At 42.2% G+C, this 21,914-nt stretch overlaps 1 protein-coding gene across 5 annotated transcripts in view; it reads left to right on the top strand.

Moving 5' to 3' along the window:
- The window catches only part of CAPRIN1 (cell cycle associated protein 1), a 49,785-nt gene that overhangs the window by 3,582 nt on the left and 24,289 nt on the right, over nt 1-21,914 (top strand). For all 5 annotated transcript variants that reach the window (XR_014493015.1, XR_014493016.1, XM_083367205.1 and 2 more), the window contains exons 3-6: nt 12,665-12,727; nt 14,224-14,310; nt 16,562-16,800; nt 16,919-17,001. Coding sequence is in view for 3 of the 5 variants with exons in the window: in XM_083367205.1 (XP_083223331.1) it covers nt 12,665-12,727; nt 14,224-14,310; nt 16,562-16,800; nt 16,919-17,001 (472 nt within the window). In the remaining 2 variants the exon portion in view is untranslated. The remainder of the gene's footprint in view (nt 1-12,664; nt 12,728-14,223; nt 14,311-16,561; nt 16,801-16,918; nt 17,002-21,914) is intronic.

The raw sequence follows: 21,914 nt of genomic DNA, 5'->3' as shown, positions 1-21,914 counted from the left end.
TCTGTGCAAATGCCCCCCTAGCCACGGCTCCAATATGATCTTCAAAACTGAGTCGTGAATCTAGGAGGATGCCCAGATTGCGTGCAATAAGATTAAAGTTTAGTACACTATGGAAGACTGCTGCTGTACTTTAAACTTCTTAATAAATTTATCAGGGCTGTACATGGCCTTGAATTCATTTCAATAAAATTGCTTTGAAGCACAAATGTGGCCCATGTTAGTAACTCATTGAAGCAGGTGGATCTTCCTTGGATCACACAGCTACTAATGTTGCTTTTATGTTGAGGTATCCTTTTCAGAATCAAGCCCAAAGTGTTATAAAATTCTAATGCTTCTCTACTTGATTTAAGAAATTTAGTTTGTGATTTAGCATTTGTAAAGGAAATTTTGTTGCAATATGTAAAACATACTATAACTGCTAGGGTATTAAAATTTTAGATTGCAATATTCTGGTTGATACCATAGTTAAGCAGTTTGTAAAAATACTGCTGATTTTGAAATTAAGGTATCTATGCTCCTTATGCTTAATACTGAATGAAAGATTTTTAAGCATTCCAGCAAACATCGCAATTACGAAAGCACAGGTTTGAATGTAATGTTAAATTATACTAAGACAAACATAGCATCTAATCTGTGCGGTGATCCAGATTTTGCTTCTATTTTTGATTAATCACAATTTACTGGGTCATTTGAACCAAGGCAGATTTCAAAATCACAATTGTAATAAAAATAAGCCAAATTCAAATCATATTTTATATCTCATGTATGTTCTTATAACAATAGTAGTGAAGCAGAAATTTGCAGTCCACAAATGGTTTTTTTGTTTGAGGAATGGAGTCTACCAAGAGCATGGCAAGTTATAAAAAGTTTGTTCTTACAATGCTAAGTATAATTGTGTAGGCTATCTGGTGTCCTTCAGATTATATCTTTGAACATAACACGTGGGTCTAATGTTAGTAATCCAGAACATGTTGAATAGCCTTCTCTAGGGCTTCAAAAAGGCTGGAATGTCATCTAGGTGGGGGATTTTGCAAATTATATTACCAGGTTAATGAAGGCTTAACTAAAGTGTGTCAGATTGCCTGTATTTAGCTTAAACTGTGGCTCATTTACATTTGGGCAGAACCAAAGGGATCTGACATTGCTATATGTAGTAGTCATTAGAATTTTTAATCTCCACAGTAATCCATTTTCAAGAATATCCTGTCTCAGCATACAGTATGATGTAATGATAAAATATGAGTCCTGAAATGATACCAAAAATATTTTTTAAAAAGTTTTAAATGGTAAGACCACATGACTGCACTCATAATGTCATTAAATAGATTGTGCATTAACTTTGATCTGGAAATGCCAGTGATGAAACTGAACAAAAGATAGATTTGTTCTATCAGTTTCTGTTCAATAACTTCCTCAAATTAAACTTGCCAGCAGTAGAGCAGAATTTATCTGTAGAGGTCTGTTAAAAAACTCTAGGAATACATTTCTGCGTGTATGTTGAGATCTCTGGATAGGGTATCCCCAGTATAACCTTGCATAGATTAAAAAAAATGAATCTATTTAACCCCAAAGTAAAATGTCCTTATAAAAATCTAGTTGTTGAGATTTTAGTTCTGAGCTTCTGGTTTTTACAAAGCAATGCATCCAGTACTCAGTGGCCCACAAAGTTCTCCTGCGTGGGTAAATTCTTATCCCTGGTTGAGATTTGGTATATGTAAACCTTCCTTCCACTGGGTAAGAAGTACTATTTTAAAGAAACAGAAAATAGTAAAGTTATAATCTTAAGTATTTTCTGGAAAATGAGATGATAAATACAAAACTTGGATAAAATAATTTTGCACATAATTTCCTTGTGCAGTCAAATCAATACCTATAAAATTAATATTGCATTATAGTTATACTTGTCTTAAAGCCACAGTTAATGTTTTTATTGGAGATGTTTCTTCAAGTATATACATTGTAGCCAGTTTACTTGGATAACTCTTCAGTATTCCTAGGGTTGTGTTAGGTAAATGCAAATTATCATGCAGAAATTAGTTAGATTCTTTGTATGTGATATAATATGGAAAGCCCTGGAAAATTATCTCCCTAAATTTATGGGTCTTTCATTATTAAAAATAGTGTGCTTCGTAACATAATTTTGTAGAATGAATCATGTCTCAATCAAAAGACATTTCTGCATATCTTAAGAGTTGTTGAGGCGTGTGCGGCTGGTCAGCATTGTCTGAAATGTACAAATCATTCTTTCCAGTAATAGTTCAAATTTTCCCAATAATAACGTGTATGGTTGCCCAGTAGGTCACAGAGAACACAAGGAGACCATAAACAATCTGCAGGCCATTCTTGTCATTTCAGCATAAATAAGGAAAATTTTGAACAAGAATAGCATGCATGGAAAGATACCAAAAATAAAACCTTTGTGTTCAGGAAAGCTCTTTGCTGTCCATCTCAGATTCACCAAGGACCGCCTGGATGATTCAGTAGACTACTGGATAAAGGTTGATCTTTCTGGCAGTTAAAAAGAAATAATTTATTCCACTGAAAGAAACTAATTCCATTATGAAACGTGACATGGAATATCATGACTGGACAAATTGCAGTCATTAAGGCAATAATGGATTCTGGATTTACCAAATTCTACAGAAAAAAGTCTTAGTCTCTGTCTATGAGCTAAAGCTTAAACAACATGCATAATGCAACTTAAAAAAAGCCCTAATCACACAAGTAAATCTACAACATACGTGCTGGAGTAAAACAAGCATTTTGGGATGCTTAAGTCAAAGCCATGGCCCAGGTGAAATATGCCATGATCTGAAGTGAGCAATTTATATGAAAAACAGTCCTAACATAGCAGGAGGTTTAAGCCATTTTGTACAGGGGACATGGGCCAAAATATCTACAGGAAACATGAAGTGATAACTGCTAAAGGAGGGTCCTCAATTATTAAATCTAAAGTTTCATATACTGAACTTCACATTGTTAATATTTGCTCAGTAGGTTTAGTGAAGACAGGTCACAGTGCGTTGCTTGGGTGGTGTTTGTTAAACCCTAACCTGTGTTTTGATAGAACTTGGATGAAGTTCAAATCACACTATAGGCTACAGTTCTGTAATATTATAGAGTAGGGAGAAGAGGAAGAAATGTTTGTTTCTCAGTAGTAGTGCTAACTAGAGATCTAGATGGCATTCTCACCCCTAAACTTCAGAAAAGCTATCAAAATCTTGTTCAGAAGGATATTTGGAGATTGATATGCAGTCTTTGGGTTCTTAAAACTATTAATTTTAATAGCAGTGTTAGCTTTGCAGTTAATTTTTTTCTGTCTTTTTCATACTGTATTTTATGAATTTGTATTTTGTTTTCTGATTTTAATTATATACCATCATGTGTCCTTATGATATGAAAGTATAAAGTAGAATAAATTAATAAAACACCTCTTTTCAGTTGCAGTCATCCATTGCAATCTATTAAACATGGGTTGGGAAATATATTTATTCTAATAAGTCTTAAGGAACAATTATTTCAAGAGTGGTACAAAAGTTTCCACATTTGAAATGTTTGAGTACTCAAAATACTCTCATATGGGTTGTTTTCAATTTAAAACAACCTGTTCTGATGTGTCGGGAAACAATGTCATTCAAACTTTACTGGTGCTCTGATTTTTAATTATACAAAACAACATGGGAACATTGTCAGTTTAGATCCGGGGTGTTAATCTGCCGGCCCGCAGGCCGGACACTTCCCGAGGAAACCATGCCCACCCCATTGCCTGCAATGGGGAAAAGTTCCAATACGTTGCATGACGTCACGTGACATCGCGAGTTTGACATGTCTGGTTTAGATTGTTTCACACACTTCTAGTAATAGTCTTAAAATACATGAATAAAAAATTCCAAGCATCTTAGAATTTTTCATCTAGATGTTAGCATTTGATATTTTTATTGGGAAATTCCTACATTTTGGGGATGGATGGGTACATAATTTGAAGGCTTTTAACTTTTTGAAATTAAATTCTGTGAAAAATTAATTGCTGTTACATTTATCTAAATGCATACAATTATATAAATTAATAAACATAGAAATGAGGGAAAATAAGTTTTGGAGTAATTATGGATGACAGAATATTCATATATTTTATCCAATAGTTGACCTTGGGCCAGTCCATCTCTCTCAACTCAATTCACTTTACAGGGTTGTTGTGGAGAAAATAGGAGGAAGAAGGTGTATTGGATATATTTAACTAAGATGGCGGACGTGTTGAGCTGTGCTCCGTGTGGTTTGGTGGTCTTGGGGGCGCCCTTGGAGTGCATAATGCCTCCATGTTAGGGCTGGATGATCAGACTGCCTTGTCATCCCTGTTTTTTGGGGTGTCGGTGCCCTCCATATCGGCGAGAGGCAGCTGGAGGTCTGGCCGGGAGATCGTGGCCGTTTTGAAACGCCGCGTCTTGAAACGCCCGATCAGCTGATTTTCGGGCGGAAAGAGCCGCGGCTTGAACCTGCTTGCATCTGTCTGAATTAGACCGAAACGGCCTGAATTTGACCAGAACTGTCTTGTAATGACTGGAGGAACTGCGGAGGAGGTCTTGCCGGGAGATTGTGGCCGTTTTGAAATGCCGCGGCTTGAAACGCCCGATCAGCTGATTTTCGGGGCAGAAAGAGCCGTGGCTTGAATTGCTTGTATTTGTTTGAACTTAACCAGAAACGGCTTGTAATGGCTGGAGGAACCAGATGAACTGTAGCTTAAGTGAATGTTGCCGGAGGAGTCATGGCTTGAAACGCCCCAGTTTTGGGGCAGATAGAACCACGGCTCCTAATGGCTAGATTAACCGGAGAAACCGCGGCATGGGTGAATGCTGCTGGAGGAGCTGGGATATTTCTATCGACTCCTCGCTTGCTCCTATTTGCTACCTGCTGCTATCTACCCCCCGCTGGTTAAAGCAGGCACTGGAGATCACCGAGAAGATCAGGACGGTGTTGGTCTCCTATGTTGATTAAGATCTGCTGCCTTAAGAGATCTGAGGCAGCTTTCAATCATGGCCTGGAGTTACGGCTTCCAAGTTGGGCTGGGCTTGCCTATCACCCATATGGAGTTGGACTCTTGCATGCTGTTTCTCCTGTCCCCCATAGACTCAGGAGGACCCGGGGTGAAGAGTCGCTGTGAGAGGGCGGCTCATTTTCTTTTCATCTACAATCTCTGTGAGAAATCCGTGAGGGTATGTTCTTTCTCCCTGGATGGGGTTTCCATCTGCCTCCCAGATCAGCCTCGAGGTTGGGGTGAGAGATCGACTGCTGACTGTTTCTGGGGTACCTAGCACAAGTGAGAGTTGTGCTGGACTGGCGGTTTTAGACTCATATACTCCTCCTGATATGACATCATCTTTCAACATCTGACTGCCACTTCCCGAACTCACATGGCCAGTCATGGCACGCTTACGTTATTCTGGCACGGACTTATACGCCCTCAGGGGTACTCCCCCCTCCTGGGTGCGTCCCACCTTCTTTTTTACCTTTCCTCTTGATGACGGGCCCAATTGTTGGGACCCTGAGAGATGGTCAGGTATGGATTGGGGTCTCCGGTTTATTGTTAGGAAGAGACCCCTGATCTGTTTTTTAGCAAAAAATTTTAAGGGGTTAAGGGGGAGGGCCAGGTCCGGAATTGATCGCGTAGGGGAGGAGCGGGGGTCGGTTGCCTCCGGAGCTCTGGAGTGGGTCGTGGGACTACCTATTCCCACGACGTTAGGGAATGGCAGCAGGTGTACGAACAGAGGGCCGTATCGACATCCAGGAGGGCATCTCCGCTATTTATAAGCGGTGAGGTGCTCCGACCCTCTGCTTTCGCCCTGAGGTTCCGGGAGCGAGGATGTGCAGCCACCTGAGCTCCGGCTGGTGTACTTGAACGCCAGGTCCGTTGTTAATAAGGCTCCTCTCGTCCGGGATCTGGTTGAGGGTGAGCATGCGGACCTGGCTTGCATCATGGAGACTTGGTTGGGCCCAGAGGGTGGTATCCCTCTGGTTGGTCTTTGCCCACCAGGTTTCCGGGTGCTACACCAGCCTCGGGCTCAGGGTAGGGGCGGGGGAGTGGCGGTAGTTATGAGGGAGACCTTGTGTCCGCGGGAGGCCACCGTTCTCCAGATAGTCGGGTGTGAGTCTCTCCTCCTGAGATGTGGTCCTAGGGCACGTGGCAGCAGCCTAGACACGTGGCAGCAGCCCTGCCTGAGCTTCTCGATATCCTCTCGGGGTTGGTGATTGAGTTCCCCAAACTTATGGTTTTGGGTGACTTCAATCTACCATCCCTTGGAGGATCATCTAAGTTAGCTCGGGAGTTCATGGCTTCCATGACGGCCATGGACCTGACGCAAATAATTCATGGACCGACTCATGTGGGAGGCCACACCCTTGACTTGGTTTTTGTATCTGGATGGTGGTTAGATGATCTTGGTGGGGGCTCCCCAATTGTTATGCCTCTGTCATGGACCGATCATCATTTCTGCGGCTGGTCTTCTGTTTTGCCACTCCCCGTCGTGGGTGTGCGGAACCAACTAGATGGTTCCGCCCCAGGCGTTTAATGAACCCTGAGAAGTTCCAGGCAGCGCTGGGGTCCCCACCTGCCTCCTTTGCTCACAACTCGGTGGATGCCTTAGTGGAAGCCTGGGAAAGGGCAGCCACGGAGGCACTTGACCGAGTTGTACCCTTGCGGCCCCTGACCTGGTGCAGATCCCAGCGGGCTCCATGGTTTTCCGCGGAGCTCTGGGAGATGAAGCGTCAGAGACGGGGCCTAGAGAGCTGTTGGAGATCCAGCCGATCTGAATCCGACCGATTGCGACTAAGAACTTGTATTAGGTCTTATCTCGCAGCGATAAGGGTGGCGAGGTCTAATCACTTCACTACCCTTATCGCGTCTGCAGATAACCGCCCGGCCGCCCTGTTTAGGGTGACCCGCTCCCTCCTTAATCAGGAGGTGAGGGAAGAACCCTTGCAGGGTCATGCCGATGAGTTTAGTCAACATCTGTCGGACAAAATTGCTCGGATTCGGACCAGTTTGGAATCCGACTGGGCAGTCTGACGATCAGGACACGGGTGGTCTTGTCGATGTTATCTGGGAGGAGTTTGATCCTGTGACTCCGGAGGAAGTGGACAGGATTATGGGGAGGTTGAGCTCTACCACATGTTTATTGGACCCGTGCCCTTCCTGGCTGGTTTATGCGGCTCGGGAGGGGACACGAGGCTGGCTCCAGGCGGTTATATCTGCATCTTTGAGTGAGGGTAGTTTCCCCGCCGTCTTGAAGGAGGCGGTGGTGAGACCTCAAGAAGCCTGCCTTGGACCCAGCTGTGTTAAATAACTTTCGTCCGGTCTCCGACCTTCGCTTTCTTGCGAAGGTTGTTGAGAGTGTGGTGGCGCATCAGCTCCCTCTGGTTCTGGATGAAGCGGATTATCTAGACCCGTACCAATCGGGTTTCAGACCCGGGTACAGCACGGAGATGGCATTGGTCGCTCTGGTGAATGATCTCTGGAGGCCCCGGGACAGGGGATATTCCTCTGTCCCCAGCGGGTTTCGATACCATCGACCATGGTATCCTGCTGCGGCGTCTCAGGGGATTGGGAGTGGGAGGCACGGTTCTTCAGTGGTTCTCCTCCTATCTCCTGGGACGTTCGCAGTCGGTGTTGGCAGGGGGGCAGAGGTCGACCTCGAGGCCTCTCGCTTGTGGAGTTCCTCAGGGGTCGGTCCTCTCGCCTCTCCTGTTCAACATCTACATGAAACCGCTGGGTGAGATCATTTGTGGTTTTGGAGTTGGGTATCATCAGTATGCTGATGATACCCAGCTTTTTATTTCGACCCCAAACCTCCCCAGTGATGCCCTCGATGTGATGTCCCGTTGCCTGGAAGCGGTTCGGGTCTGGATGGGGAGGAACAGGCTTCAACTCAACCCTGACAAGACTGAGTGGCTGTGCGTACTGGCATCTCGGGATATTCAGAACATTCCATCTCTTTCTATGGGGGGTGAGTTATTACCCCCCGTAGATAGGGCTCGCAACTTGGGAGTCCTCCTAGATTCACAGCTTTGTTTGGAAGACCACATAATAGCTGTGACTAGGGGGGCCTTCGCCCAGGTTCGCCTGGTGCGCCAGTTGCGGCCCTATCTAGACCGGGATGCCCTGCGTACGGTCACTCATGTGCTCGTGACCTCTCGTTTAGACTACTGCAATGCTCTCTACATGGGGCTGCCCTTGAGGACCACTCGGAGGCTCCAGCTGGTGCAGAATGCAGCTGCGAGAGTTGTGTTGGGAGTCTCCCGATACTCCCATGTTACACCTCTGCTCCGTGAGCTGCATTGGCTACCAGTTGTCTTCCGAGTGAGATTCAAGGTTTTGGTAATGGTTTTCAAGGCCCTACATGGCATGGGTCCGGAGTACCTTAGGGATCACTTGCTGCCGGCGTCAACTCCCTCCGCCCTGTGCGCTCCCACAGAGAGGGCCTCCTCAGGGTGCCACCGGTCAGAGAATGTCGTCTGGTGGCCCCCAGGGGGAGGGCCTTCTCTGTGGGCGCCCCGGATTTATGGAATCATTTGCCGGTTGAGCTCCGGATGGCGCCCGGCCTTCGCTCCTTCTGACGCGATCTGACGACTTATTTGTTCGAACAAGCCGGCCTGTCCTGATGGGGGATGGGTTTAGGTTTTATTGCTATTTTAAATGTATTTTAATCTACTGTTGTAACTTGGGCATCTTGTTTAATTGTTTTTTAGTTTTTGTATTCCTGTACTTTTATATGTTTGCCCTGTTCACCGCCCTGAGTCCTTCGGGAGAAGGGCAGTATACAAATGAAATTATGATGATGATGATGATGATGATGATGATGTTTGAATTATTTGCATAAATATTAAAGGCAGGATAAAAAAATAACTAAAAGTTTGTTGCAGCTTTAAAATATTCTACCATTATAAAATTATTTAAGTAGCAGTTAACAATAAAATACAGAATAATATAAAGGTAGTCCTTGATTTATAACCGTAATGGAGCCTGCCCCTGATTGACATAAGTTTTGATGGTCATAAAACAGGTTGGTTGTGTGACTGATCCAATTTTATGATATTCTTTTCAGTAGTTGTCAAGCAAATATCTGCTCATTAATATTTGCTCATACTTGCTATGTATGCAATTCTGCTGTAAATTGGAAGTAATTGATGGTTTTTAGCAAAATTTGTCATAAAATGTGATCATGTGAACATAGGACATTAAAAGCGGTAGTAAATATGGACCAGTTGCCTACCTCCTGAAGTTTGATTGTGTGACAAGCGGGTAGGGCAACTGTCAAAACTTCATAAGTAGCTCTCACATAAGTCCATCGTAAATTTGAATACTCGCTAAGCCACGATCTGTAGGTTAAGAACTGGCAATTGTGTTGAATGCTGCAATGCATGTAGACTAGTTAAGCAGATGTGTTGCTATCTGTTACTTCAGTTTTATGATGCGAGAGCAACAGTTTGATTTAAAGAATGGAAGGAGAAAATATATTGGTGCTGTACAGTGAAACATTTGCCACAATCTAGTGCTATAATGTATCTGATTACAGTATTGCTTAGGTCAACAAAGAAGAAAAAGTAATCTACAATGTGCTAATTCTAAGCCTATGAAAAATTCTTGAGAATACACTTGTGCAGAAAGGATGAAAATCCCCTTAGGTTAGCAAAATTTTCTTTTTTTCCTTTTTAATTTTTTATTAAGTTTGTCAAAGGATACAATACAAAAAATGGGGTTTGGGGGGAAAAAGGTTAAAGAAAAAACAAAATCAGGACTGCAAAAAGAAAAAGTAAAAAGGGGGAAAAGAGTAACTTTCAGTTTTCTTCCATACAGATATAAAATAGATCAACCTCTTACTCTAAAATCAACAATAATACACAGTAAACAGTTGTAATTATCAAGTCCCAAAATTAAAAATTCATTTCTTTTAGGTTCTAGCAAGAAGTCCAACAGTAGTTTCAAAGTTGGACAAGGCCTATTATTTAATCACAGTATATCCTGGAGTTAATAACCATTTGTTTAGTGGCCTTTCGAAGTTACAATGGCACTAAAAAAAAGTGGTTTATGACTTTTTCACCCTTACAACCATTGCAGCATTCCAGTATTTATATCAGACATGTCAAACTCGTGACATCATGCAATGTATCGGAGCCTTTTTGCCATTGCTGGCATTGGGGTGGGTGCGGCTTCCGAATGATGCGTCTGGCCTGTGGGCCGGCAGTTTTGACACCCCTGATTTATATGATCAAAATTTTAATACAACTGGCATGTATTTATAATGATTGCAGTGTCTCAGGGTGGTGTGATCAACTTTTGTGATCTCTGACAAGCAAAGTCAATGGGGAAGCCAGATTCACTTAGCAGCAGTGTTACTAACTTAACAGCTGCAATGATTCACCTAACAACCGTGGCAAGAAAGATCATAAAATGGAGCTAAACTCATTTAACTGCCTTGCTTAGCAATTGAAGGTTTGAGCTCAAGACTACCTGTAGTCAGTTTTTCTTTTTTTTTTTTTGCTAATTGTTTAGCTTCACAATACATTTTTCCGTTGTAGAAATTTGTAAATCCTTTCCTCACTGTGCATACAGAAGTCTTGCTGCTGTTTTTCATAAAGTTTTGGGTTTTTTCAACCTGTTTATCTATCAAACGAAAATGGAAAACCTTTGGCTTTAGTTATCAGGTATTATGTCACAGGTACATCATTTTATAAATGTTCTGTTTCAAATTATAATTCAATGTAATTCAAATTATTGTTCAAGGTACATTTCAGTCCTTTACTCCACATATTCTTCCATTGATCACAATTATATACATATTTTTGCTCACTTGATCATACAGTCTTTGACATACTCATCTTCAGTTCTCATTTTCAGTGAAAACGTATACATCTTAGCAATATGTTCATTATTAGTACACAAATTCAACTCAAAGTCAGTTTATTCATTTGTAAAATCAGAACTCTCATCCAATTTAAATCTTTCTGTCACCTGAACATAAGCAAACCATTGACAAATATGGCCTTTAGTTTCCAATCATCCTGTTTTTAAGTTTAGGTTCTCCTTTGAAAAAAGTCAATAAATCAGCATAGGGTCAACCAAGATTATGTAGAATTTCCTTTGACATGTACAGTGTTCGAAACCTCTTACAAAAACCTCTCAGTTAAACTTATATAGCATCTGCATCTAGGATTATATTTTACTTGCAGGTCAAAAATATGTTAATATCATAATGTATTACAACCTGAAAAATCCTTCTGTAAGATGCCAGTATATCTGAAATCTAGCTAATGTCCATATAGTAAGGATTTGACAGAATAAGATTAGCTGATACCTCTGTAACATGGAAAATTCTACACAAAGAATACTTATTTCTTGGAGTTTGGCTTTAGTTCAAAAGATTGAGGAAGATGAATCTGAAAATTGGACAGAAAAATCTTTGAAGAAATATAAATGAGACAGCAGCCCGCATCTATTCATTCATTTATTCATCTTATATCTCACATGGTGATTCTAGATGGCTCATATTAATCTTTCCTCCTACCAAATCATAATAAAAGAACAACTACAAGGTGTCAGACCAGCCTGCTGTCAACCTCCTGGCTCATCCCCCATTGTCAGTCTTCCAATATAGACCAAACTTGGAAACAAAAGATGCAAATTAATACTACTTTTATTACCAGTTTATGGCAACAGAATGTTGCAAGTCTAAATGCATTTCTTCCCTCCCCTTATTTTCTTTATTTTCATAGAACTAGGGAGGGACATGTCTGATACACTTTTGCAAATGACTGCTCCGACTATTATCTTAATCATGGCTCTTCCTTCTTTTTTCAAGGTTATTTTTCTTCCCTTTGGGCGAAGAGTCATATCTTTGCAACCACCCAGACCTTCCAATCTTTTATTTATTTATCACATTTAGGAACTGCCCATCTCCCTTACAGAAGGATTTTGAGCATTGTACAAGTAAAATGTTAAAAACAAAATACAAAATGTAAAGAATCCACTAAAAATAATTAAAAGGCAGGGGAAGGGCTGTTGTGCTCCTCTGTGAGTCCCAAATGAGGTGACAGAGCCAAGTCTTCAGATATTTTCAAAAGGAAAAGAGAGCGAGGGCCTGCCTTTTCTCTAGGGGGAGAATGTTCCTAAGGGTGGGGGCAACAACAGAGAAGGCTTTCTTCCTGGACACTGCCAGGTGGAATGCTTTAATTGAACGGGTCCACAACATGCCTTCCCTACTTGACTGGGTGAGAGGAGCTAATGTGAAAGGTTAAAGGATCCCAAATTTCAATTGGTCTATTCCACAGGGCTGGGGGAGCCACCTCTGAAATCCCATTGCAAATGTCCATCTAAATAAATTAGCATGATTTATTTTTACTATTTTTCTTGTTTTTTTCCTCCTTTTTAGAGATTAAACAGTCCATATGTAATGGAAATAATGTAAATGCGTAGCAATGTTCACTTAAGAAAGGTAGGGTAATACTTGACTAATTTTGCCTTTCTTCTAAGTTTTTACATAATTTCTTGTGCTTTCTCCTTTTAAATAGAAAGATATGGAAAACTACTCTTTATTTTCTGATGTAAGACATTTTCATCTAATTCTGTTAAACTTGCTTACAATTTTTAATTGTAAAAGTTTTCTCTTGTTTGCAGAGCAAACTTGATGATTATCAAGATCGAATGAACAGAGGAGAACGCCTTAACCAAGATCAGCTGGTAAATATTTTGATAATTTCTTGTAATTTTGTAAAGATTTTTAAAACTTTAGATCATATTCTCTCATTTTATTTTAGCTGCTGCAGTCTTGTGAATAACTGGCCTTTACAATTGTGCTTCTCCATTGTGTTCAGCATCATATACATGCTTTTCATTGTATTTCTGTTACTTGAATGGCAAAAAATGTTGCAAATTAAGGGGAAGAAACTGCATGATTGAATGTGTTCAAGAAATAGGAATCTTGAAGGCTCTTCCTAATATTGCGACAAATGCCAGTGTGTATTTAAAAAAACAGGTGAAAGACTAGTACTGCATCAGGATTTTGGATAACAAATGATGTTTGGCAATATAAAAGTGGTCCAGTGCATCAGTTGAAAGTTTCCATCAATCACCTTTGGTTGCTGGAGATTTATTTTTGGACACACTTCATCTATTTGAAGATTTAAGGAATATGATAACTTTGGGGGTTGGTGAAAGTTGAATAAATTTTGAATTCTGGGCTGCTAGGAACTTTTCCAGTTTAGAAATTGCTTTCCTTTCAAAACTTTATATTTTGACTATTTTCTGTAAAAAAGTGTATTTTGCTACATTTATAGAAAATGAAATATTTGTCAGATCTAACCAAACCTTAATAGAAACATACCATAATTTTCGGACCATAAGACGCACCGGACCATAAGACGCACCCAGTTTTTAGAGCAGGAAAACAAGAAAAAAAATTCTTTCTCCTTCTCTCTCTCTCCCTCTCTTTCTCTCTCTCTTTCTCTCCCTCCCTCTCCCATTGTCCCTCCCTCCCTCCCTCCCTTCCTTCCTTCCTTCCTTCCTTCCTTCCTTCCTTCCTTCCTTCCCTCTTTGTCCTTCCCTCTCTGCATTAGAGCAGTACCCGCGGAAGCGGCCCTGCAGCCCGGCTTTCTCTTGCAGAAAGCAAGCTGAAACGGAGTGAGGGAGATTGCCAGAAATGCGAATTGGCCGATCTCGCACTCCTGCAAACTCCCTCGCTTGGTTTCAGCTTCCCTTGCTACAAGAGAAAGCAAGCTGAAACGGAGTGAGTGAGATTGCCAGAAATGCGAATCGGCCGATCTCGCGCTCCTGCAAATTCCCTCGCTCGGTTTCATCTTCCCTTGCTACAAGAGAAAGCAGGCTGAAACAAGGCAGATTGCAGCAGCGCGAGATCAGCCGATTCGCATTCCTGGCAATCTCCCTCACTCCGTTTCAGCCTGCTTTCTCTTGTAGCAAGGGAAGCTGAAACTGAGCGAGGGAGAGTGCAGGAGCGTCAGATCGGTGTTTCTCAGCACGTGCTGATTCATGCTCCACTTGCAGAGGTTGGGGCTGGCCATACGGATCACCTTCAGACCATAAGACGCACCGTCCTTTTCCCCCCCACTTTTGGGGGGAAAAAGTGCGTCTTATGGCCCGAAAAATACGGTATGTGAAATGCAGCTTCAAGTTTTTATACTTTTTTAAAGAGAGCGAATCAATTTTCTTTTCTGCCTTAGGATGCTGTGTCAAAGTACCAGGAAGTCAGTAATAATCTGGAATTTGCCAAGGAACTGCAGAGGAGTTTCATGGCTCTAAGTCAAGATGTAAGTAAAGAGTAGATGGTTCAGAATAGATTAGGTGTGGAAAAATTAAGATGTATGTTAGTAGATGTTTGTATGTATGTGTGTAATTTTATTATGTGAGTTTTCTTGTGTTTATGAAATCTGAATACATCTTGTCCCACATTCTTATGTATTATTAAATGTGCAAAATAGTTTTTGATGATGTGCAGGTTTCTACTTCAATTTGGAGTGGTCTGTTCCTAACTGAAACTGAGCTGAGCTCTGACAGCCCTGCAGCTCCAGCCATCTCTCGCTCAGGCTTGTGCAGTGCTGCCACCAGTTCATTCCCCTCCCCCACGACCACTTTTCTAGGATGGTTGCGTTCCACCTGCCAGGTGCCAATGTACTACAGGTGGTACCTTTACCACTGGTTGAAAAGCCCTGATCTAGAGAAATGGTGAACTCTCTTTTGTGTGCATATGTTCAACTAAGGGCAAAAACTTAACTAATAGGGATGCTTTAGGTTTAAGTTATATGGCATTAAGGTTTGTTGTTGACCTCTTTCAGTTTTTGACATTGAAATTTTCAAAAAACTGATAGTACATTAACTGTGGAAAGATCCCATTCCATATCATTTCCTCCACCTAGCAATTCCCTATTGTGCCTTGTTCAGTGATCTAACCATAGAGAGAAATTTCTCAGAAACTGAAGATAGCTGTAGGAGGACAAAGTACATTATGTGTAATTTCACGAGTGCAGTAGAAAATATAAAATCAAGAATTCTAATTTTATTTATGATGTGTGATACTGAAATGTTCCATAAAAAAGGAAGGTGAAAAAAAGTAGGTGCTGGTGGAGTAGTGGAGAAAACTGCTACCGTGTTTTCCCGAAAGTAAGACATACCTCTAGCTTGATTTTGAGGGGTGGGCCTAATATAAGCCCTACCCCCAAAATAAGCCCTAGTTTGGGGGCAAGGTGCAGACCTAAAAATCAGTGTAGGGTGGGGTAGGGGGGTGGAGGTGCCCCATGCGCCCTGTACCCACTTACTGTTGCAACCAGGCCTCCCAGCAATCAGCACCTGCCTCACCTCACCGACCCACTTTGGCACCCCCAGGCCTGCATTTCACCATCAGAGGCCTTCTGGAAAGGTCTTTGCAGCCAAGAACTGAGTTATAGATTCAATCCGTAGCTTGGTTCTCGGCTGCAGATGTCTTTCCGGAAGGCCTCGGATGACGAAATGCAGGCTGGAGCTCCATTTTCAGCTGCAGAGGCATTTCCTTCAGCCACAGAAGAAGTGGGCCAGTTGGGCAGGGCTGTTGGTGCCGCCGCTGTGAGATGAGACTGTGGAAAAGATGCTCCCCCCCAAAATAAAACCTGGTGCCTCTTTTGGAGGCAAAAAAAAAAGACCGGGCCTTATTTGCGGGTAAACACAATAGTATGGAGAAGACTGCAGTTAGTTATGTCTTTAAAAGGGGAATCTTGATTTTCACTTTTAAAACTCCTTGAACCAGTTTATTTATGGGACTTCCTATTCCCAGTGATTTCTGCCCATTCCTCTAGATCAGGCATGTCAAACTGCCGGGCGGTGAGTCAGATGCATCATCCTGAAACCGCGCCCACCCCATTGCCAGCAATGAGGAAAAAGTCGCAATATGTCACACAACGTCATTTGACATGCCTGCTCTAGATGTGGTAGAGTGGGCATGCTCGGACTCCCGGTGATGAAGAATTGTCACCGGGTGGATTCCAGGAAATGGGCCTTCTCTACCTTGAGGCCTATCCTGTGGAACAGCCTCCTTCCCATTCCCCCACCCCAGATTTAAACAATCCTGATTCTATTAGCTTTTCAGAAGATTGAAAATCTGGCTCTTCGCCCTAGCAGTGGGCCCAGGATATTGATGGATCTCTAGTGTGAGTGTGGTTTGATACATTGATGTAATTTTTAGGCTCCTTGGTTCAGTTTCTTTTGAAATGATTAGTTTGTGTTGAAATTGTGTAGTTTATGTTTTATTTTTGCTTGTTTACTAGAATTCCTTTTTTATAATGAGTGGTTAAATATATTTGTTAAACAAATAAATGTAGTTAAATAGTGTGGGGAGCAGGAAAATCTTATGAAGCTTTTAACTATTCATTATCTCCTCAGAAACTCTTCAGGAAACACTGAAAATAATTGAAATAATTTTTAAGTATTGGATTTCTCTCCTGTTAAGAAGCTTAGAATTTTTAGTATGTAGAATCTGTTAAACTTGTTTAGTACTTCAAACACTTGTTAAGCAAACATATTTTTTACCAGATTCAAAAAACAATAAAGAAGACAGCCCGACGGGAACAGCTAATGAGAGAAGAAGCTGAACAAAAACGTTTAAAGACAGTACTTGAATTGCAGTATATTTTGGACAAATTGGGTGATGATGAAGTGCGCAGTGACCTAAAACAAGGAACAAATGGGGTATCTATATTAACAGAAGCAGAACTATCCACACTTGACGAGTTTTACAAGCTGGTTGAACCTGAACGTGATATGAACATAAGGTATATGATTGAGTATAAAGCCAAGATAATTCAGAATCGTAATTGTGATCTAATTACTTTTTTTGCAACATGAAACTTTTGAGGTAACATTATATTTCTGTTAATTTTTTTGTTGAAGGTTGAATGAACAATATGAACAGGCATCCATTCATTTGTGGGATCTATTGGAAGGGAAGGAAAAACCTGTATGCGGGACAACATGCAAGTATTTTTATTCTTATAATTTTTAAATGATAACATTTAGAATATTTAGGTTGATTCTTTATAATTTGCAGTACCTGTGGTTTTATGGTAATACCAAAAAAGGAGACATAACAGACTGCAAATTTTCATACAATATCTTTACTTTTATATTCTACCAAAACAGTGCTTAGGATCACCCAAAAGAAGAAGAGATGCCAGATGTTCAAGCTGCTTTAGAAAAGGCCAAGGAACTTGAGATATTATTGCTGATGCATGGTGGATAAGTGAGAAAACCAAAGAATATCAAAAAGAAGTCATTGTATGCTGTTTTGATTATAGAAAGTCTTCCGTTTGTGTTAATCACGTCAAGCTCTGGAATGTGGTCAGAAGAATAGGAATCCCAAGGCACGCTATTGCCCTCATGAGAAACTTATACATAGGTCAGAAAGCCATTGTATAGACAGAATATGGTGAAACAAACTGGCTCCAGGATGGCAACTCTGCATGACGAGGCTTTGCTTTCCCCTTATTAATTCAATATATATATGCCAAATAAATTTTAAGGGCAGCTGGATTGGAAGAATATGAGCATGATTTAAAAATGGGAGGAAGAAACATTAGTTTTATGCTTGTTTTATGCTGATGACAACATGGTGATAGCTAAAATTGCAAAGGATCTATGAGCTCTAGTAATAAAGGTCAAGGAGCACAGTGAAAAAAATGGGACTAAAATTAGATACAAAGTCCAAACTAATGACAGGTAGAACAACCAACCTTAGAATTTATAGTGAAGATATTGAAATGGTGGATAGCCTTTTAAGAACAACCATCAACAGTATAGAAACAAGCAGTCAGGAAATACAGATTAAAACTTAGTAGAACAAAAGCCTTAGCTAAGATATTAAAATGTTTTAATGTTTCTGTATCTACAAAGAATTGTGCAAGCCACGGTATTCGCTGGGATTGTCTATGGCAGGGGTGTCAAACTAAGTTTCATTGAGGGCCACATCAGCATTGCAGTTGCCCTCGGGGCTGGGTGGGTATGTCCAGGGTGGGCGTGGCTAGAGTGCGTATGGCCTACTGGGTGGGCGTGGCCAGCTCAACATCGTTCGTATCAAGGGTGCCTATGGGGGCCTGGGCAGGAGTGGGACAGATCTGAGGGTCTCTGGCAGAAGGACGGTCTCTGGGCCAGGGCCAAGGCAGTGGGGGCCGTTCCCTCACTGTTTCCAGGATGGCTTCACGGGCCACATGAAACCACTTTGTGGGCCGGATCTGGCCCCCGGGCCTTGTGTTTGACATGTCTGGTCTATGGAATCCAAAGTTGGAATTTGAAGAAACATGATAGGAAGAGTATTGATACTTTTGGAGCTTTGGTGCTGGAGAAGGTTCCTGAGAATACCATGGACAGTCAAGAAATAAAAGGACCGTCAAACCAATAAGAGTTCTCTATCAAGACACAAAAGACTCAAATTATCCTAGTCTGGCCACATTGTGCAAACATATAATTTCTTTGGAAAACCCTCTGATGCTGAGAAAGATGGAAGGATAGAGTTAAAGAGATGACTAGCAGCAAGGTGGATGGACTCTGTTATAGTAGTAATAAGTTCACTGTTAGAAGACCCGAAAGACCAGGTTAGGGACGGATTGTTACGAAGAAAATCTACCTATGTGGCCAGAGTCAGAAACAATTTGATGGCCCATAATCAATGTATTAAATGGTGTATTTACTAGGTTGTTATTGCAACATTTTTTATTTGTGTTAATGGACTAATTGGGAAGAAAGTTGGTCATTTAGAAACGTCCATTAAATCACATCATGGGGATTTATATAATTTACCCTAATTTATATCATTTCTGTAATGACATAACAATACGAGTGACATAAACCACATCACAAATTTAGTATGCTACGTGTGAGGTCAATTGCATTGACATCTGGAAAAATGGTTTCCCTGTATTGCTGGTAGTGATTACCAAATATTTCTTTGCAAAAACTGGATTTGCAAAAGGGCTTTTCAAACAAAATTGTGCATTATGCAGAAAAATATTACAAATTTCATGTCTCCAACTGAAAAAGAATGAATTGATAGCCAGGTCAATTTTACAATACAGATAATTCTTCTTTAATGACTGTTCAGTGACTTTGAAATTATGATGGTGCTAAATGACAAGTTATGATGTGGGCCCTAAGTTATGGCCATTGCAGTGCTCTTCTAGACATGTGATAAAAAGCAATACCCTTAAAACTCTGGGGGTGCTGCAACTTTTCCTCTTGTCTGTCTCCTGCCCAGTGGACTTAGCAGTGCAAATCTGGACCTGAGGTAAAGTCCTGAGGCCTTTAGCAGAATTGACTAAGCTGGCACTGCCCCAGGCCTGGCTGCATTCTTCAAGTCACATGAGCCTTGGGAAATAGCACAATTGCTCTTGCCACTTAGTGCTCTAGATCTCTGCATTTTGTTTGCCTTTGGGCTTCAGTTTGCCTACCGACCAAATCGCTCTATGGAGGATGCTATTTCTTCCGTTCTCCATCTGAGCTTGAAGCACATAGAGGAAAGAAATACTCACGTGCGTTTGTTGTTTGTTGACTTCAGTTCGGCGTTTAACACAATCATTCCCCATCATCTAGTAGACAAACTGGGCCTTCTAGGCTTAAACACCTTTGTGCAACTGGATTCTTGATTTTCTTACCAACAGGCCCCAATATGTGTGAGTTGGAACAAATACCTCTAATACCATTTTCTTGAGCACAGGTTCTCCTCAGGGCTGCGTCCTAACTCCGCTGCTGTTCACCCTGTTGACCCATGAGTGTTGTGCTAGGTTTGCCACCAGCCATATTGTGAAGTTTGCAGATGATACAACAGTAGTGTGTCTTATTCATGATGACAAGTTTGAAGCTTACTGCAAGGAAATTGAGGGGTTGGTGAACTGGTGTAAGGAAAACAGTCTAGTTTTAAATACTGGAAAAACCAAAGAGATCATTGTCAATTTCAGAAAAGACAGGCACAGCCACACTTTTCTGTGCATAAATGATTCACCTGTGGAGATGGTTACCAGCATCAAATTCCTTGGTGTGCAGCTAACAAGTAGGCTGGCTTGGTCGCTCAACAGTTAGAAACTGGTGAAGCAGACACAGCAGCGCCTGCATTTTCTGCATCGCATGAGAAAATCTCATCTTCCTTCCCCTGTCCTGACCACTTTCTACAGGGGAATGATCGAGAGCATCCTGTCATACAGCATCACAGTCTGGTTTGGAAGCATCACTGCTTCAGACAGGAAGGCAGTGCAGAGTGTGGTGAGGATGGTCGAAAAGATCATTGGCAGTTCCCTCCATCCAGGACATAGCACAGAAGCGTTGCTTGAGCAGGGTGCATAAGATTATCTGGGACACTACACATCCTCTTCACAACCTGTTTTCCTTGTTACCTTCTGGGAGGAGGCTTCGTGGTATCCGCTGCAGAACATCCAGATTCAGCCATACTTTCATTCCATACAGCATTAACCTTGTGAACTCTCAAGCTTCCTCCTTCCGTTATGTATTTAAGATGGACAGTATTTAATATTTAATACTTGTTTATGTATATGTAGTGGGGTGGGTCTATACATACTGTATATGTGTATAATATGGTTAGGTGTGTGTCATGTATGTGTTCCACTTTGAGAGCGGGCAACTAAATTTCATTTTTGATGTGTGCCATTGTGCCCACAGTAAAAAAATGACAAAGTTTATCTTATCTGTTGAGAAACCCGTGCAGTCTACCCAAGGCACCTCCAGATAACACCAGGCCTTCTTTCCCAAAGCCTATTCATGTGCAACTTTGGAAACTTCCAGAAACCCTTTGCAACTTCAGAAGTCCTGAGCTAATAGGCTTCATTCTTTAGAGTTTTCCTGAAGCCCCACATGACCTCGGAAGACTTTGGGAACCCCACGCAAACATATTCCATTCTCATGGGACTTCTGGGCCTGGTGTGATGAGGAGCAGGCCTGGGTCTCCCTGGCTGCAGCAGTTTTGCTTCCCACTGCAACATCCCTCCAACTTGTATGCGACCTGTACCAGGCCTCTCGGGGGCTCTCCTACTGGCCTGAGGCATTCTGACATTTTAAAACCTGGATTCCGTCTCCTTAATGACCTGCACAATCACTTTAATGACTGCAACTGAATTGAATTTAATTAATATGGTAGCAATTCTTAAGATAGGTCTTGATTTGAAAAGACCCAAATGACATGCTAACTTGATCATTTCTGATCATTGGATTCTGGAAGACATACTAGACAACATTAGCTGTTAAGATGGCGGACTTGCGGGCGGCCGTGTGAGGTTGAGCTCTGCAGGTCCGAGAAGATAGGCGTCTTAGGAGCCCCTCAGGGCTTTTTTCTTTATGCCCTGGGCTGGGGGAAGGGTGGCAGTGATGAATTTTGCAACTGTCTAGGTCTTTTTACCAGCTTGACCGGCGTTTTCGCTGGGCTGCCGGTTTGCTTTCTGCTCAGCTGCTCAGCTGGTCGTCGGGAGTTTCCGGCTATGTCGGGCGGTCTTGGCTTCTTCGGCGGCGTTTGGAGTTCCCGGCGGCTGGCGGCGGCGGTGCTGCGGCGGCGGCGACGGAGCTGTTTGCGATCTGCGTGGCCTGCCTTTTCTACCGTTTTCCTTTCGACCGGCCTGCCTCTGCTTTCTGCCTGCTTTCTGCCTGCATCAGCCTAATGGCGACGACGACGGCGGCGGCGGCGTTGTTCCCGGGCCGTTTTCGGGCCACTTTACCATCGACTATTGTGGTCTGGCCTGCTTTTACCGAACCGTTTGTCCCTCTGCCTCCTGGGCCTTTTTGGCCCGTTTCTCATCGGCGGTGGCGGTGGCTCTCCCCGGATTGTTTGCGGCCTTGGCGGCGTTCTGATGGCTACGGTGGCTACGGTGATGGCGGCGGCTGTGTCCATAGCGGC

Source organism: Vipera ursinii (assembly GCF_947247035.1).
Source record: "Vipera ursinii genome assembly, chromosome: 1".
Classification (NCBI taxonomy): domain Eukaryota; kingdom Metazoa; phylum Chordata; class Lepidosauria; order Squamata; family Viperidae; genus Vipera; species Vipera ursinii.
The sequence above is the reverse complement of the archived record's forward strand: the minus strand, read 5'-3'. Positions and strand labels throughout refer to the sequence as shown.